Source organism: Bos indicus x Bos taurus, chromosome 29 (assembly GCF_003369695.1).
Source record: "Bos indicus x Bos taurus breed Angus x Brahman F1 hybrid chromosome 29, Bos_hybrid_MaternalHap_v2.0, whole genome shotgun sequence".
Lineage (NCBI taxonomy): Eukaryota > Metazoa > Chordata > Mammalia > Artiodactyla > Bovidae > Bos > Bos indicus x Bos taurus.
Window position 1 is genome coordinate 49,824,831 of NC_040104.1, and position 18,885 is coordinate 49,843,715.

Genomic DNA, 18,885 nt, shown 5'->3' on the forward strand with positions numbered 1-18,885 from the left:
CAAGCATGTTTTTAAAATTGTGATTTTTTTTTTCTGGTGATAATTTGCATACCATAAAAAAACAGAAGTGAGAAATGGAATTTGGGAATGGGAAAGGGTAATCAATCAGTATAGTTTGTTTTTAATTTGGCAGCAATCAGGAAAGGAGGGTACAGTGGGGCCTGCTGAAGATCAGAGAACTGAATGAGAATACCTGATTTACGATGAGCCTGCCTAAGTGTCTCCCTTTGCTACTCTTAGAAAACATTTATATTAACAAAGTAAAATTAATTTTCATAGAATTGTGGGCTCTTATTACGAATTTCACATTCACTTTTAACTACTAATCTCCTTTCAGATGTTGGATACGAGGTACAAAGCTGTCAGGACTGAAAACACACACCTGAAAGGCATGATGGGAGACTTGGACCCTGGACGGTACATGGTAATGTGCTGACGCCACTCAGTAGCTTGAACAGAGAGCTTGCCTCCTTGGCCAGATACTGTTTACTGAACGCCTCCCGCCTGTCAGGCGTGCAGGAGTCAGGCTGACAAAGTATCTCGTACTTGGATGGAATTTACTTTTATCTACAGGCTGGAACATTTGAATTTCTGGTTTTCTCCTTGTTCTTTTCTTGAATTGGGCTCAATTCAAATTATTTCCTCAAACATATATTACTGTCCTTGCCTTTGCGTCTGGACTCCTACACCCTGCACGGCCCGACTCCTGTCAGTTCCACTTGATGACCTGCCCCTGAGACTCCAGTCAGAACAGGTAGTTCCAGCCGCACTTGGGCCGATTTGTCTCATAGCTTGTCACTCCCCCCCACATGGGGAACAAGGACCGAGTGGTGCCTTATTAACGTGTCACAAACACTTCCCAACGTCAGGGGGAAAGTCTTCAGTGAATGCTGGTTGAATGAAAAGAAGAATGGATCAGTGAACGATTGAGATCTGGCCTTGTGGTTTTAACTGGTGCCTTTACAGGCTCACGCAAGACAGCTTAAACAGGTTACATGCCTTTCTTTTCAGTTGTTTCATAGAACAGTTGAGGTTTGCTTTTTTACATGTGAAATAGGAGAACGTTTATTTATTGAACTAATAAAATATCATAGTTACTTGTTTATCATTTATTTGCTTTGAGTAAATATTCTGAGATAAAATAATTTACTGCCAGTGCAGGGAATGCAGGGGATCCGAGTAAGGCGATTGCTTAACTTGGCCTCAGATTCCTCACTGTAAAGCGATAAAGTTGGATCATGCATTCTCCATAGTCCTTTCTTAAGTCAGGATTCTGTATTTCTTTCTTTGTCAGTATTTTTATTTTTGAATTTTTAATTGAAGTATAGTTGGTTTACAATATTATGTAAGTTACAGGTATACTACTTAGTGATTCACAATTTTTAAGGTTATTCTCTATTTATAGTTATTATAAAATATTGGCTATATTCCCTGTGTTATACAATATATCCTCATAATTTATTTTATACATAATAATTTGTGCCTCTTAATTCCCTCCTGCTCTCTCTCTATCTGCGACTGTCTTTTTTGTTATATTCACTATTTGTTTTATTTTTTGTATTATACATAGGAGTGGTGTCACACAGTGTTTGTCTTTCTCTGACTTACTCCACTTGGCCTCATACCCTTCCAGTCCATCCATGTTGTTGCACATGGCAAAATCTCACTCTTTTTATAGCCAAGTAGTATTCCATTGTGTGTGTGTGTGTGTGCGAACCACGCCATCTTTATCTATTCACCTGTTGATGGACACTTAGGTTACTTCCATATCTTGACAATTTTGCTGTGAACATCGAGGTATACGTATCTTTTTGAACCATGTTTTTGTTTTTGTCAGATATTTATATACCCATGAGTGAAATTGCTGGATCGTAAGATAGTTCTATCTTTAGTGTTTTGAGAAACTTCTTTACGGTTTTCCACAGTGGCTGCACCAGTTTGCATTCCCATCAACAGTGTATGAGGGTTTCCTTTTCTCCATGTTCTCACCAACACTTGTTATTTGTATTCTTTTTGATGATACCCATTCTGACAAGTGTGAGGTGATAACCTCATTGTGGTTTCAATTTGCATTTCTCTGATGATTAAGAATGTTGAGCAATGTTTCTTGTGCCTGTTATCCATCTGAATGTTCTCCTTGGAAACTATTCAGTTTTTCTATTTTTTAATTGGGTAGTTTGTTTTGTTGATGTTGAGTGTATGAGATGTTTACATACTTTTGATATTAACCCTTGTTGATCATATCATATTTTCTTGCATTCAGTCAGTTCAGTCACTCAGTCGTGTCCGACTCTTTGCAACCCCATAAATTGCAGCACGCCAGGCCTCCCTGTCCATCACCAACTCCTGGAGTTCACTCAAACTCATGTCCATTGAGTCGGTGATGCCATCCAGCCATCTCATCCTCTGTCGTCCCCTTCTCCTCCTGCCCCCAATCCCTCCCAGCATCAAGAGTCTTTTCCAATGTGTCAACTCTTTGCATGAGGTGGCCAAAGTATTGGAGTTTCAGCTTTAGCATCAGTCCTTCCAAAGAACACCCAGGACTGATCTCCTTTAGAATGGACTGGTTGGATCTCCTTGCAGTCCAAGGGACTCTCAAGAGTCTTTTCCGGCTTCCACCATCTTTCCAGCCCTCAGTCAGATGGGCGCAGAGACGCTTCTGGAAGTAACATCACGATGGCTGCCCAAGGAGAACCCCAAGTTCAGTTCAAACTTGTTTTGGTTGGTGATGGTGGTACTGGAAAAACTACATTTGTGATGCATCATCTGACTGGTGAATTTGAGAAGAAGTATGTAGCTACCTTGGGTGTTGAGGTCCATCCTCTTGTGTTCCATACCAACAGAGGACCTATTAAGTTCAATGTATGGGATACAGCTGGTCAGGAGAAATTTGGTGGACTGAGAGATGGTTATTATATACAAGGTTAGTGTGCCATTATAATGTTTGACGTAACATCAAGAGTTACTTACAAGAATGTGCCTAACTGGCATAGAGATCTGGTTTGAGTGTGTGAGAACATCCCAATTGTGTTGTGTGGCAACAAAGTGGATATTAAGGACAGAAAGGTTAAGGCAAAGTCAACTGTCTTCCACCGAAGGAAGAATCTTCAGTACTATGACACTTCTGCCAAAAGTAACTACAACTTTGAAAAGCCCTTCCTCTGGCTTGCTAGAAAACTGATTGGAGACCCTAACTTGGAGTTTGTCGCCATGCCTGCTCTTGCCCCACCAGAGGTGGTCATGGACCCAGCCTTGGCAGCACCGTATGAGCACGATTTAGAGGTTGCTCAGACAACTGCTGTCCCGGATGAAGATGATGACCTGTGAGAAAGTGAAGCTGGGGCCCAGCGTCAGAAGTCTAGTTTTATAGGCAACTGCCCTGTGATGTCAGTGGTATAGTGTGTTTGCCACTTTATTATACAGCTAAGCAGAACATGTGCTTAATCTTTGGATGCTGAAGGAGATGGATGGGCTTTGGAGTGAATGTGGCAGTTTAAAAAAAAAACCTTCATTTTTTGGACCTGCATATTTAGGTGTTTTGGAATACAGTTGTTTCCTCCTTGAGTTTCAAATATAAGACTGCTATAGTCACATGACAATATTGAGAGGTGGAATCTTGTTTGTTACTGTCATTCCCATTCTTTTTCATTTAGAATCAGAATAAAGTTGTATTTCAAATATCTAAAAAAAAAAAAAAGGGTCTTTTCCAACACCACAGTTCAAAAGCATCAATTTTTCAGCAGTCAGCTCTCTTCACAGTCCAACTCTCACATCCATATATGACTACTGGAAAAACCATAGCCTTAACTAGACGGACCTTTGTTGGCAAAGTAATGTCTCTGCTTTTTAATATGCTATCTAGGTTGGTCATAACTTTCCTTCCAAGGAGTAAGCGTCTTTTAATTTCATGGCTGCAGTCACCATCTGCATTGATTTTGGAGCCCAAAAAATAAAGTCTGACACTGTTTCCACTGTTTCCCCATCTGTCTCCCATGAAGTGATGGGACCAGATGCCATGATCTTTGTTTTCTGAATGTTGAGCTTTAAGCCAACTTTTTCACTCTCCTCTTTCACTTTCATCAAGAGGCTTTTGAGTTCCTCTTCACTTTCTGCCATAAGGGTGGTGTCATCTGTGTATCTGAGGTTATTGATATTTCTCCCGGCAATCTTGATTCCAGCTTGTGCTTCTTCCAGCCCAGCGTTTCTCATGATGTACTCTGCATATAAGTTAAATAAGCAGGGTGACAGTATACAGCCTTGACGAACTCCTTTTCCTATTTGGAACCAGTCTGTTGTTCCATGTCCAGTTCTAACTATTGCTTCCTGACCTGCATACAGGTTTCTCAAGAGGCAGGTCAGGTGGTCTGGTATGCCCATCTCTTGAAGAATTTTCCACAGTTTATTGTGATCCACATAGTCAAAGGCTTTGGCATAGTCAATAAAGCAGAAACAGATGTTTTTCTGGAACTCTCTTGCTTTTTCCTTGATCCAGTGGATGTTGGCAATTTGATCTCTGGTTCCTCTGCCTTTTCTAAAACCAGCTTGAACATCTGGAAGTTCACGGTTCACATATTGCTGGAACCTGGCTTGGAGAATTTTGAGCATTACTTTATTAGCATGTGAGATGAGTGCAATTGTGTGGTAGTTTGAGCATTCTTTGGCATTGCCTTTCTTTGGGATTGGAATGAAAACTAACCTTTTCCAGTCCTGTGGCCACTGCTGAGTTTTCCAAATTTGCTGGCAGTAGGTTGTCTTTTCAATTTGCCATTCATTTCCCTTTAATTAAAAGAAATGGTGGCCCACTCCAGTGCTCTTGCCTGGAGAATCCCGGGGAGCCTGGTGGGCTGCCATCTATTGGGTCGCACAGAGTCGGACACGACTGAAGCGACTTAGCAGCAGCAGCAGTAGCATTTGTTTATTTTTGCTTCTGTTTGCTTTGTTTCAGGAGATAGATGCAAAAAAATATTGCTACCATTTGCATCAGAGTGTTCTGTGATGATACTGTATTTCTGTGAGAGTATGTCCTTAATTCTCCTAGTAGTCCACAATCTAGACTCAAAGAATAGAATCACTCTGGACGCTTTCTGCATTCTTCTTTGCACCTCGTTATGGATCCTGTGATTGGAGTATGTGCTGTGCTATGCTTAGTCACTCAGCTGTGTCTGACTCTTTGGACCCCATGGACTGTAGCTCACTAGTCCATGGGGATTCTCCAGTCAGGAATACTGGAGTGGGTTGCCATGCCCTCCTCCAGGGGATCTTCCCAACTCAGGGATCAAACCCAGGTTTCCCTCATTGCAGGCAGATTCTTTACCGTCTGAGCCACCAGGGAAACCCCAATGGAGTATAGATAAAAATAAGGTATATGTGATTTCCCTGTCTGTTACAGAAAGTCTTGTGACACAAGGACTGTTTTTCCTAACTTGTATACACGAAAAAATTAAATTGGATCCTGCCTTCATCTATGGCTTTCTTCTCTCTCTCTCTCAAAAAAGTAGTTTTTGTGTTATTTTTCAGAATCTCAGTCTGAATGTCTGTAGTTGTGCGTTCTGCTTCATTACAGCCCCCACTAAGCCACTTCATTTTGACTCCTGTCGGCATTTGGCTCTGTTTGCTTTTTTGTTTTCAAATTTTCAAGAAATAAAACACAGAAAGATGTGTAAATAAGCAGCTAATTACCCCCGTGTCCATCCCCAATCCCAGTTTGGACTCCAGAGATACTCAATGCTAACCAACTACTGTACTGCATTCTATAAAACATTTTCCTTGCTTGTGCAAACACTTAGATGGGATGAGTTGAATGTTCTTTTACAGAAATACATGTATAACATTTACATTGGGCCTTCCCTGGTGGCTCAGTGGTAAAGAATCCGCCTGCCAGTGCAGGAGATGTAGGAGACTCAAGTCTGATCTCTGGGTTGGGAAGATCCCCTGGAGGAGGGCATGGCACCTACTCCAGTATTCTTGTAAAAAATAATAACAATTCAAACTTTATTATTATTATTATTTTTTACAATATTGTATTGGTTTTGCCATACATCAACATGAATCTGCCACGGGTGTACGCATGTTCCTCTTCCTGAACCCCCCTCCCAACTCCCTCCCCATACCATCCCTCTGGGTCATCCCAGTGCACCAGCCCCGAGCATCCTGTATCATGCATCGAACCTGGACTGGCCATTCGTTTCACATATGATATTATACATGTTTCAAATCTCCCAAATCATCCCACCCTCGCCCTCCCCCACTCCAGTATTCTTGCCTGGAGAATCCCATGGACAGAGGAGCCTCGCAGGCTACAGTCCATGGGGTCGCAAAAAAGACCAAGTGATTAGATGATGACAGTAATGTTAGATGATGACAGTAACACACGACTAAGTGATTAGATTACAATAACAACAATATATACATTATTCTAAACTGCCTTTTGACTATATATCATGGATATTTCTACAAGTCAGTAGAGAAACATCTTTTAATTTTTCTTAATTTTTCAGAAAAAAAATATATACTCATGTAAAATACATATACGTTTTAGTGAATTGAAGCATAACTCATATACCAGTGATTTTAGTGAGTGTTGTAACTCTTTTTCTCGTTTCTCCCCTTCCCTCCATTTCTCCAGCCACCTCATAACCGATCCATTAGATAACATGTTAACTCTTCGGTATGCATCATTTTATGTTTTTTCGTGTGTGTGTGTGTGTGTGTGTGTGTGTGTGTGTGTAGTCATATACCTATTCAGGGGTTTTAACTTTTGTTAAAAATGGATTGCATTTTGTACACTTATCTGTGTCTTTTATCCTTTGTTAATCCTTCTAAGTCAGCAAGTTTAGGTTTTATCGGATTATATAGTAGCTTAAGAATATCTCATGATTTTCATGAAAAAATTCAGCTGTTTTTCCAGAATTACAGTTGGGGTTAGGGGTACTGACTCCATGCAGTCCAAAGTCTGCAGCTAACTTTACAGCCAGCCTTCCTCCATATCTGAGGATTCAACCAATTGCAGATGTGTAGTGCTGTAATGCATATTTAGGAAAAATGAAAAAATCCATGTACAAATCCACACAGTTGAAACTCATGTTGTTCAGGGGTTAACTGTAATTCATTCATAATTAACAACTCTATCTCTAGATTTTTACACAGAAACACAATACTATGAAAAACATCCTTGTCCATACATCTTGGAATAGCTTCCTGAGAATGCAATTGCTGATTCAAAGGATATGTATCTTTTAATTTTAAAATATTTGTTGTCAAATCATATTTCTACCCTCTCTATAAGAGAGTAACCTTTTATTTCATCCTTACTGGCAATAGGTGTTATTGCTCTTTTAAATTTTTGCTGGTCTGATGGGTATAGTGATTTCTCAATAGTCTTTTAATTTACATTTTCCTGACTGCAGAGGGCATATTTTTGCATATTTATTGGCAATATACTATGACCTAGTTATATTTTTTGATCATTTTCCTTGGGCAAAGCTGAAACTCATTTTCTTTGGGCTTTCTTTTTTTCTTGTCAGTTTATAACAGCATTTTTCTAATTTGTTGTTTCTAACTTTTATATCTTTTGTCATATGAAATGTTTTAAACTTTTATTTGTCAAACATGTACAACTTTTTGTTTATAGCTTCTGAATTTCCTTCCTTGTGTAACATGGTTCTTCTAACTTCTGGATAATATGTATAATTTCTTCAAAGATTTTTATATTTTTCATCTAAATTTTTAATTCATTTGAATTACACTTTTGCATGTAGTATAAAATAGGAATCCAATTAAAGATTTTTTATGATAAATGTTAAGCTCAATTAATTCAGTTTCTCCTGATAATTTCCTGTTGGATTTTACTTGGAATTGAATTAAGCTTATATATTATCTTTGAAAGAATTGGCATTTCTATAAAAGTAAATTTCCCTATCCAGTAATATGGCATGGCTTTCTATTTCTTCATCTCTTATTTTATGCTTTTCAATAAGACCTTACAGTTTTCTTCATATAGTTTCTGTACCTTTTAAAACTTATTCTCTTTTAAAACTTATTTTCTTTCTTTTTAAACTTATTCTCAAGTATTTTATAGTTCTTGTCACTATTGTAAGTGGAATATTTTCCATATCCAAAAACTTACTGTAAATATAGAAAAAAAAAGTCAAACTACCTTTTAATTGTAGTAGGCTTTTTACTAGAGGTTCTTAAGTGTTTTGACATAGGTAGTTGTATCAACAAAAATAGTTGTATCTCTTCTAGTGTTCATGACAGTAATTTTTGTCATATTGAACTTGCTGAAACTTCCAAGAGAATATTAAGTAATCATAGTGATCATTGGCAAATTTGTCTAATTTCTGATTTTAGGTGAAACCATTTTAGAGTTTTACTATTTAGGATAATATTCTTGATTTTTGGTCTTTATTATGTCTTTCTATTCCTGAAATTACTTAGAGTTTTTAAGATTTGCTTCTGTTTTATCAAATGCCCATTCAACATACATGACATCATGTAGTTTTTATCCATTAGTTTTTTGATGTGTAATACACTGTGATTGATAGATTTCCTGATATTGATCCACCTTTAAATCCATGGAATAAACCTTTTTGATCATTCTATTCATTTTTGAGTGGTGTCATAACAGACTGCCACAAACTGAGTGTCTGAAGACAATAGAAACTTACTGTTGTATAGTTCTGGAAGCTAGAAGTCTAAACTCAAGGTGTCGATAAAACTATGAAAAGAAAAAGAAAGTGAAGTAGCTTAGTCATGTCCAGTTCTTTGCAACCCCACGGACTGTAGCCTACCACACTCCTCCATCCATGGTATTTTCCAGGCAAGAGTTCTGGAGTGGGTTGCCTTTTCCTTCTCCAGAGGATCTTCCCGACCCAGGGATCAAACCCAGGTCTCCTGCATTGTAGGCAGATGCTTTACCCTCTGAGCCACCAGGGAAGTCTCCGTAGGACTGTGCTCCCTCTGAAGTCTTTGGGAGGGATTCACCCTTGCCTCTCTGTAGCCTCTAGTGATTTGCCGACACTCTGTCAGTCCTTGGCATGTCCATGCATTGCCCCAGTGCCCTGTCTTCACACGGCCATCTTTCTTTCTTTCTTTTTGTTTCTTCATACCATCTTCCCTCTATGTATGTCTGTTCTGGTGTCCAGATTTCCCCTTTTTGTAGAATCCCTGTCATGTTGGATTAGAGTCCACCTTAATGACCTCATTCCTTATTTGGTTACCTCTGTAAAGATCCTATTTACAAATAAGATCACATTCTAAGGTATTAGTAATGGCTTGGACTTCAACATATAACAGTCATACTCCTAACAGTTTTAATATATTACTGGCTTCTATGTGGTAATATTTTATTTAGAAATTAAGATTTGTGTATATAAATGAGATTTGTATATAGTTCTCTTTTTTCCAGCTTGTTATATAGTTATGTTGGCTTTATAACATAAATAGAGAGTTTTCCATATTTATGAGTGGTCTGCCATAGTTTAAATAATATTGGAATTACAGGTCTTTAAAGGTTAGAAGGAACTTAGCTATGAAACCATCTTGATATTGAACCAGTGAAGATAAACCAAAATGGAAAAGAATATAAAGGAGAATGTGTATATATAGATAGATAGATACCACTCCAAGATGGCGGATAGAAGGACATGTGCTCATCTTCTTTACAACTCACTTTTGAACAACAATCGATAGGAGAATCTTGGATCCCACCAAAAAAAGATACCCCACATCCAAGGGCAAAGGAGAAGTACCAGAAAGATGGTTGGAGGGGTGAAATCAAGTATACAATCAAACTCCAACCCACCACAGATGCTCAGAAGGCTCACCATGAGACATCACAGAGATTGAGCCAGACCTGCCATTGAGTGGCATTTGAATGTCTCCTGCAGAGGTATGGATTGTCAATGGCCTGCCTCAGGGGCAGGGTCTCTGTGTGCAGCAGACCTGGGTGTGGCATAAGCCCTCTTGGAGGAGGTCACCAATAACCCCACCACAGAGCCACCAGAACTTACACAGGACTGGGGAAACAGACTCTTGCAGGGCACAAACAAAACTTTGTGCAAACCAGGACCCAGGAGAGAGGAGCAGTGACCCCACAGGAGACTGACCCAGACTTGCCTGTGAGTGTCCAGGAGTCTCGGGCAGAGGCATAGGTTGGTGGCCTGCTGCAGGGTCTGGGGCACCAAGTGTAGCAGTGTGTGAGGAGGTTGCCATTTTCTTCATTACCTCCACCATAGTTTGGTCTCAGGTCAAACAACAGGGAGGGAACACAGTCCCAGCCATCAACAGAAAATTAGATTAAAGGTTTACTGAGCATGGCCCTGCCCATCAGGACAAGACCAAGTTTCCCCCTCAGTCAGTCTCTCCCATCAAGAAGGTTCCATAAGCCTTTTATCCTTCTCCATCAGAGGAAGACAGAATGAAAACCACAATCACAGAAAACTAATCAATCTGATCACATGAACCACAGCCTTGTCCAACTCAATGAAACTGTGACCCATGCCATGTAGGGTCACTCCAGACAGACAGGTCATGGTGGAAAGTTCTGACAAAACGTGATCCACTGGAGAAGGGAATGGCAAACCACTTCAGTATTCTTGCCTTGAGAACCCCATGAACAGTATGAAAAGGCAAAAAGATATGACACTGAAATATGAGCTCCCCAGGTGGGGAGGTGCCCAATAAATTACTGGAGAAGAGAGGAGATATAACTCCAGAAAAAATGAAGAGAAAGACCCAAAGCAAAAACAACACCAAGTTGTTGATGTGGAAGTTGGTGATGGAAATAAAGTCCAATGCTATAAAGAGCAATATTGCATGGGAACCTGAAATGTTAGGTTCCTGGATCAAGGTAAATTGGAAGAGGTCAAACAGGAGATGCCAAGAGTGAACATCAACATTTTAGGAAATCAGTGAACTAAGACAGACTGGAATGGGTGAATTTAACTCAGATGACCATTATATCTACTACTGTGGGCAAGAATCCCTTAGAAGAAATGGAGTTGGCAGCATAGTCAACAAAAGAGTCCAAATGCAGTACTTGGATCCAATCTCAAAAACGACAGAATGATCTCTGTTCGCTTACAAGGCAGACCATTCAATATCATGGATCCAAATCTAGGCCCTGACCAGTAATGCTGAAGAAGCTGAAGTTGAACAGTTCTATGAAGACCTACAAGACCTTCTAGAACTAACACCCCAAAAATCTGTCCTTTTCATTATAGGGGATTGGAAGGCAAAAGTAGGAAGTCAAGAGATACCTGGAGTAACAAGCAAATTTGGCCTTGGAGTACAGAATGAAGCAGGGCAAAGGCTAATAGAGTTTTGCCAAGAGAATGCACTGGTCATAGAAAACACCCTCTTCAAACAACACAAGAGAAGACTCTACACACAGACATCACCAGATGGTCAATGTCGAAATCAGACTGATTATATTCTTTTTGCGGCCAGAGATGGAGAAGCTCTATACAGTCAGCAAAAACAAGACCAGGAGCTGACTGTGGCTCAGATCATGAACCAAACTCAGACTTAAATTGAAGAAAGTAGGGAAAACCACTAGACCATTCAGGTATGACCTGAATCAAATCCCTTATGATTATACAGTGGAAGTGACAAATAGATTCAATGCTTTAGATCTTATAGAGTGCCTGAAGAACTATGGACAGAGATTCATAACATTGTATAGGAGGTGGTGATAAAAACCATCCCCAAGAAGAAAAAAGGCAAAATGGTTTTCTGAGGAGGCCTTACAAATAGCTGAAAAAAGATGAGAAGCAAAAGACAAAGGAGTAAAGGAAGGATATACCGATTTGAATTCAGAGTTCCAAAGAATAGCAAGGAGGATAAGAAAGCCTTCCTCAGTGATCAATGCAAAATAGAGGAAAACAACAGAATGGGAAAGACTAGAGATCTCTTCAAGAAAATCAGAGATACCAAGGGAACATTTCATGCAAAGATGGGCTCGATAAAGGACAGAAATGGTATGGACCTAACAGAAGCAGAAGATATTAAGAAGAGATGGCAAGAATACACAGAAGAACTGTACAAAAAAGATCTTCACGATCCAGATAATCACGATGGTGTGATCACTCACCTAGAGCCTGACATCCTGGAATGCGAAGTTAAGTGGTCCTTAGGAAGCATCACTACAAACAAAGCTAGTGGCGGTGATGAATATCAGTTGAACTATTTCAAATCCTAAAAGTTGATGCAGTTAAAGTGCTGCACTCAATAAGCCAGCAAATTTGGAAAACTCAGCAGTGCCCACAGGACTGGAAAAAGTCTGTTTTCATTGCAATCCCAAAGAAAGGCAATGCCAAAGAATGTTCAAACTGCTGCACAATTGCACTCATCTCACATGCTAGCAAAGTAATGCTCAAAGTTCTCCAAGCAAGGCTTCAGTAGTACATCAACAGTGAACTTCCAGATGTTCAAGCTGGATTTAGAAAAGGCAGATGAACCAGAGATTAAATTGCCAACATATGTTGGATCATCAAAAAAGCTAGAGAGTTCCAGAAAAACATCTATTTCTGCTTTATTGACTATGCCAAAGCTTTTGACTGTGTGGATCACAATAAACTGTGGAAAATTCTTCAAGAGATGGGCATACCAGACCACCTGACCTGCCTCTTGAGAAACCTGTATGCAGGTCAGGAAGCAACAGTTAGAACTGGACATGGAACAACAGACTGGTTCCAAATTGGGAAAGGAGTACGTCAAGACTATATTGTCAGCCTGCTTATTTAACTTATATGCAGAGTACATCATGTGAAATGCTGGGCTGCATGAAGCACAAGCTGCAATTAATATTGCCGGGAGAAATATCAATAACCTCAGAAATGCAGATGAAACCACCCTTATGGCAGAAAGTGAAGAAGAATTAAAGAGTCTCTTGATGGAAGTGAAAAAGGAGAGAGTGAAAAAGTTGTCTTAAACTCAACGTTCAGAAAACTAAGATCATGGCATCCAGTCCCATCACTTCATGGCAAATAGATGTGGAAACTTGGAAATAGTGACAGACTTTATTTTTTGGGCTCCAAAATCACTACAGATGGTGACTGCAGCCATGAAATTAAAAGACGCTTGCTCCTTGGAAGAAAAGCTATGACCAACCTAGACAGCATATTAAAAAGCCAGAGACATTACTTTGCCAACAGAGGTCCATCTAGTCAAAGCTATGATTTTTCTGGTAGTCATGTATGGATGTGAGATTTGGACAATAAAGAAGGCTGAGTACTAAAGAATTGATGCTTTTGAACTGTCGTGTTCGAGAAGACTCTTGAGAGTCCCTTGGACAGGAAGGAGACCCAGCCAGTCCATCCTAAAGGAAATCAGACCTGAATACTGGAAGGACTGATGATGAAGCTGAAACTCCAATACTTTGGCCACCTGTTGGGAAGAACTGTCTCATTGGAAAGCTCCTAATGTTGGGAAAGATTGAAGGCAGGAGAAGAAGAGGATGACAGAAGATGAGATGATTGGATGGCATCACTGACTCAATGGGCATTGAGTTTGAGCAAACTCCAGCAGTTAGTGATGGACAGGGAGGCCTGGCGTGCTGCAGTCCATGGGATTGCAGAGTCGGACACGACTGAGTGAACCGAACTGAACTGTGTATATGTGTGTATAGCTGAAGTTTCAGTGAGGCAGATCTCAGTTACCTTTCCCTTCTCTTTTATGGTACTTGGTATATTCAGATTTCCCTTCTTCTTAGGTTGTTTTGGTGATTACCCATTCCAATATGTTTCTTGTTACCAAAGTTAGGAATATCCTACAGTTCTTTGCATCTTTCCAGATCCTGGATTTATGTTTTCTTTCTTGTTTCTAAACATGTATAGTTTAGCTCTCTCTCTTTTTTTAAGTCTGGCACACAAAGGCATTGCTTATTAGTATTTAAAAGTATTGACTTTATTATTTCCTCTTTCCTAATTTCATTATTGCTGTCTTTTATTAATTTCCTGTTCCTGGTTTATTTTGTTGCACTTTGTCTGATACCTTTTTAAAAATTGTGCATGTGTTTATCTGTTTTTCCGCTGCTCTGGGCCTCTGTCGCTGTCTGTGGGCTTTCTCTGGTTGTGGCAAGTTGGGGCTGTTCCCCAGTTGTAGTGCGTGGCTGTGGTGGCTTTTTTCATCTTATGAATGAAAGTTGGTATTTTTTTATTCAATCTCTGCTCATTCCATTCCCCAACCCCCCACCCAGACTGCCCGTGACAACCACCATTCTACCTTCTGTTTCTGTCAGTTTGACTTTTTTTAAAATTCCACATATAAGTGCAAACATACAGTATTTGCTTTTCTCTGTCTGGATTATGTCACTTAACCTAATGTCCTCCGGGTTCATCCATGTTGTCTTAAATGGCAGGATTTCCTTCTTTTATGGCTGAGTAGGATTATGTGGAATTTTCTCCATCCATTCATCCACTAATGGACACTTTCCATGTCTTGGCTATTGTGAACTGCAGTGAACATACTGGAGTGCAGACATGTCTTTGAAACATTGGTTCCCTTTCCTTTAGATACATGCCCAGACGCGAGATCTGGGTCAGCACGGTGGTTCTGTTTTCAATTTCTTCAGCAGCCGCGTGCCGTTTCCCACAGTGGCTTCTCCAACTTCATTCCCATCAGTGGTGTGCGAGAGCTCGCTTTTCTCCAGATTCTCACCAACACCTGTTATGTTTTGCCATTTTGATGCAGACCGTCCTGTCGGGTCTGAGGTGGTACCTCATTGTGGTTTCAGTCTGCATTTCCTTGATGATTAGTGATGTCAGCAGCTTTCTCACGTGTCTGTGGCCATCTGTATGTCTTCTTTAGAAAAATATCTGTTTAGGCCCTTTGCCCAATTTTTAATTGTGTTGTTTGTATTTTTGCTGTTAAGTTGTATGTGTTTGTTATATAATGTGGAAATTAACCCCTTATTAGATATATAGTTGACAAAATATTTTCTCGCATTCCATAGATTGCCTCTTCACTCTGTTAATTGGCTTCCTTTGCTGTGAAAGAAACTCTTTAGTTTGATGTAGTCCCACTGGTCTGTTTTTGCTTTTGTTGCCTGTGCTTTGGTGTTATATCCAAAAAATCATTGCGAGGGGCAATGCGAAGTAGCTATTTCCCCATGTTTTCTTCTGGGAGTTTGACAGTTTCAGGTCTTCCATTTAAGCCTTAGTCTATTTTGAGTTAGTTTTTGAGTAGTCTAGGATAGAGGTCTGTTTTACTTGTTTTCTTGTGAATATCTAGTTCTCCAACAACAGTTACTAAAGACACCACCCATTCCCCATTGTTTTTGGTGCCCTTTTTAAAGATTAGTTGACCTACACATGTGGGTTTATTTCTAGATTCTCTTTTCTGCGCTTATCACATGCCACAGTCAGCACAGAATGTTTTCATTCACTCTGTAATTATTTACTGAATGTCTGATATATGTCTAGCAGAATGCTAGGATTATGAGACTAGATCCTTGAACTCATGGAGATTAATGTTAGTGTCTATAAACATACATTAGTGGATATAAACAATTAACTGGATGGTTATGCTAGAGTGATAGGAGATTGTGGAGTGCAGGGGCTGTGTGGGGGCTACCTGATGCTGAACTGGGATCAGAAAAGGCTTCTTAGGAATAGTTAGCCAGACACACAGTGGTGGGAAGTCATGATAAGGTGATATAATGCAGGTGCTGCAGTGGTAAGGAATCCACCTGCCAGGGCAGGAGACCCAAGAGATGTGGGTTCCGTTCCTGGGTTAGGAAGATCCCCTGGGGAAGGAAATGGCAACCCACTCCAGTATTCTTGCATGGAAAACTGCATGGACGGAGGAGCCTGGCAGATTACAGTTCATTGGGTCGCAAAGAGTCAGACATGACTGAGTGGCTGAGCACACAAGGTAATATAATGTGCAGAGACAAGACAGAAAGTCAAGGAGACTGGTAGAATTTCGTCACAACAAAGAGCTGCTGGTCATCGCGTGCGTACTGTATGCCTTGCTGTCTGCCGAGTACTTTTCGTACATTAACGTCTACGTCCTTATACTGTGTGGGGCGGCCGGGGAGGGGGGTGGGGCTGGGATAGGGACTATTATCCCCACAGAAAAAGAAATGAGATCTTTCAGTTTTAGAGTAACTTGCCCAAGATCATACAGCTTGTGACTGGCTTGGATAGCTCCAGATGCGTAGTGTTGACTGTCAGACCCCATGGTCCTGCCCCTTCTGTTCTTGTCACTGATCCTGCCCTTGCATCTCTGCCCCTACTCAGCCCCTGCATTTCGTCCTTGGTTCTCTACTCTGGCTGTGTGCTTCCCCTTGAAGGGTAGAGGCACCTTCAGCTTCTCTCTTCTGCATCATACAATGGCTTCAGGTTCTCTCTTTGGAATGGCTTCCAAGTTGTCCATTTTCCACGCCAGGTATGCTTTCCTAACGTCGCCTTTCCTGGTGGAACATGTGCTCAGTTTCCCACAGGAAGCCAGAACCCTTCACGTCCCAGGCTTCCTTAACCTGGGTCACCTGCTCTGTTTCCCTGTGGAGACCGGCACAAAGCCTCCACTACAGTAGAACAGCTTATTCTCATCTGTGTATGTGATTCTCACTCTCATGCTCTTTCTTACTTCCTGACCTTGGCACATGCTTTTCCTTCTACCAAAAAATCCCCCTTCCCTCCTTCACATGGCCATGTCCTATTAATGTTTCAGGTTTATCTGCATAAATTTTAAGCTATACCAAAATCTCCTCTGATTTTCCTGTTAAGTGTCACTCCTCGAAGCCATCATAGCATCCTTTCCTTAGCATCTGTCCTACCACAGTCTTACAATTGCCTGTTTTTCGTAAGCCGCCCATCCCCTTACCAGTAGGCTCAGTGCTCATGGTCCTAGTTTGCCACCAAACTCAACACTTAACGTAGTGCCTGAATATGGAAGGCACTGAAAAATATTTTGTTTGATGAGTAAATGAACAAAGGAATCAGTGAATGATGAATGGATCAATCTATTATATGTTTTCCACCTGAGTGCTTTTCCTTTACCAAAGTAAAGAAATTCCTTTTTCTTTACTAAATCCTACCAGTCCCTTAAGGGACTAGATTAAATTTTATCTCCTCCTTGAATTCATCTACCATTACTCTGGGGCCCAGTTAGTTTTCCTTTCTTTGACTTTCTTTAGCAGTTTTTTTTTTTTTCTAATTTTATTTTATTTTCAAACTTTACATAATTGTATTAGTTTTGCCAAATATCAAAATGAATCCGCCACAGGTATACATGTGTTCCCCATTTGTCTTCTTTTATTTTTTATTATGGGTATGTTTTGTCTCAGTCATATTTTTTGTGGGAGAAAGGGCTTATATTTCATGTTTTTTCTTCATATAAGATTTGGTATAGTATATGACTCATTGAAAGCTTCCCTGGTGGCTCAGACAGTAAAGAATCTGCCTGCAATGCAGGAGACCTGGGTTCCATCCCTGGGTCAGGAATATACCCTAGAGTAGGAAACGGTGACCCATTCCAGTGTTTTTGCCTGGAAAATTCCATGCACAGAGGAGCCTAGTGGGCTACAGTCCATGGGATCACAAAGAGTCAGACATGACTGGGCAACTGAGCACTCACACACATACGCAAGGCTAAGTGAATACCTGTGGATTTGTGGGACTTACCTGCTGTCTGAGAGACATGAATAAGTTATCAAGGAAACCACTGCTAATTAAAAGGTTAACCAAAGCTTTGTCTTATCGCACTTCCTACATTATCTGTCTCAGCAGTTGTTGACATTGATTGATTCAAAAAACATTTGGGTTCCTACTTGGTGCAGTATAATTTAACACATAAATTACATATTTATTTTACGTATTTATTTTGGCAGTGCTGGGTCTTCATCACTGTGCAGGCTCTTTCTCTAGTTGTGGTGAGCCCACATCTCACTGCAGCATCCTCTGTTGCAGCACATGGGCTCAGGGCTCAGGGCACGCAGGCTCGGTAGCTGTGGCTCCCGGGCTCTAGGGCACAAACTTGGTAGTTGTGGCGCACAGGTTTAGTTGCCCTGGGGCACGTGGGATTTTCCCAGATCGGGGATCAAACCCATATCACCTGTATTGGCAGGTGGACTCTTTATTGCTGAGCCACCAGAGAAGCCTAGGAAGGTTTTTTTTTTTTTTAATTGAAATTTACTTGGCATAAAATACTATGTTGGTTTCAGGTGTACCTCATAGTGATTTAACATTTGTGTGTATTACGAAATGATCACCACATTAGTTTAGTAACCATCTGTCCCATATAAAGTTATTTCAGTTTTATTGACCGTATTCCATATGCTGTATAGTACATATGATTGCTTATTTATTTTCTACCTGGAGGTTTGTACCTCTAAATCCCCTTCACTTGTTTTACCTACCCCCAACACCCTCCCCTCCGGCAACTATCAGTTTGTCCTCTGTATCCTTGAGTCTGTTTAGTTTTGTTTTTCAGATTCCACATATAAGTGAGATTATATGATATTTGTCCTTCTCAGTCTGACTAATTTCACATAGCATAATAGCCTCTGGATTCATCCATGTTGCCCCAAATAGCAAGATTTCATTTTTTTATTGTGGCTGAGTAATATTCCATTGTATATATACACCATATCATTTTTTTATCCATTTGTCTTTTGATGGACACTTAGGTTGTTTCCGTATCTTGGCTGTTGAAAATAATGCTTCGGTGAATGTTGGGATATATGTATCTTTTCAAGTTAGTCTTTGTGTTTCCTTTAGATAAATACACAGATGTGAAATTGCTAAATCATGTGACAGTTCTATTTTTAATTTTTTGAGGAAACTGCATGGTTTTTCCCATAGAAACTGTACCACTTCTATTCCCACCAATAGGTCACAAGCACTGCTTTTCTCCACATCTTCACCAACACTTGTAATTATT

At 40.2% G+C, this 18,885-nt stretch overlaps 1 protein-coding gene and 1 pseudogene across 4 annotated transcripts in view; both read left to right on the forward strand.

Moving 5' to 3' along the window:
• The window catches only part of DEUP1 (deuterosome assembly protein 1), a 141,731-nt gene that overhangs the window by 82,774 nt on the left and 40,072 nt on the right, over positions 1-18,885 (forward strand). For all 4 annotated transcript variants that reach the window (XM_027532311.1, XM_027532314.1, XM_027532313.1 and 1 more), the window contains one exon: positions 338-424. In XM_027532311.1, the coding sequence (XP_027388112.1) occupies positions 338-424 (87 nt within the window). The remainder of the gene's footprint in view (positions 1-337; positions 425-18,885) is intronic.
• On the forward strand, positions 2,592-3,601 carry LOC113886251 (annotated as a pseudogene).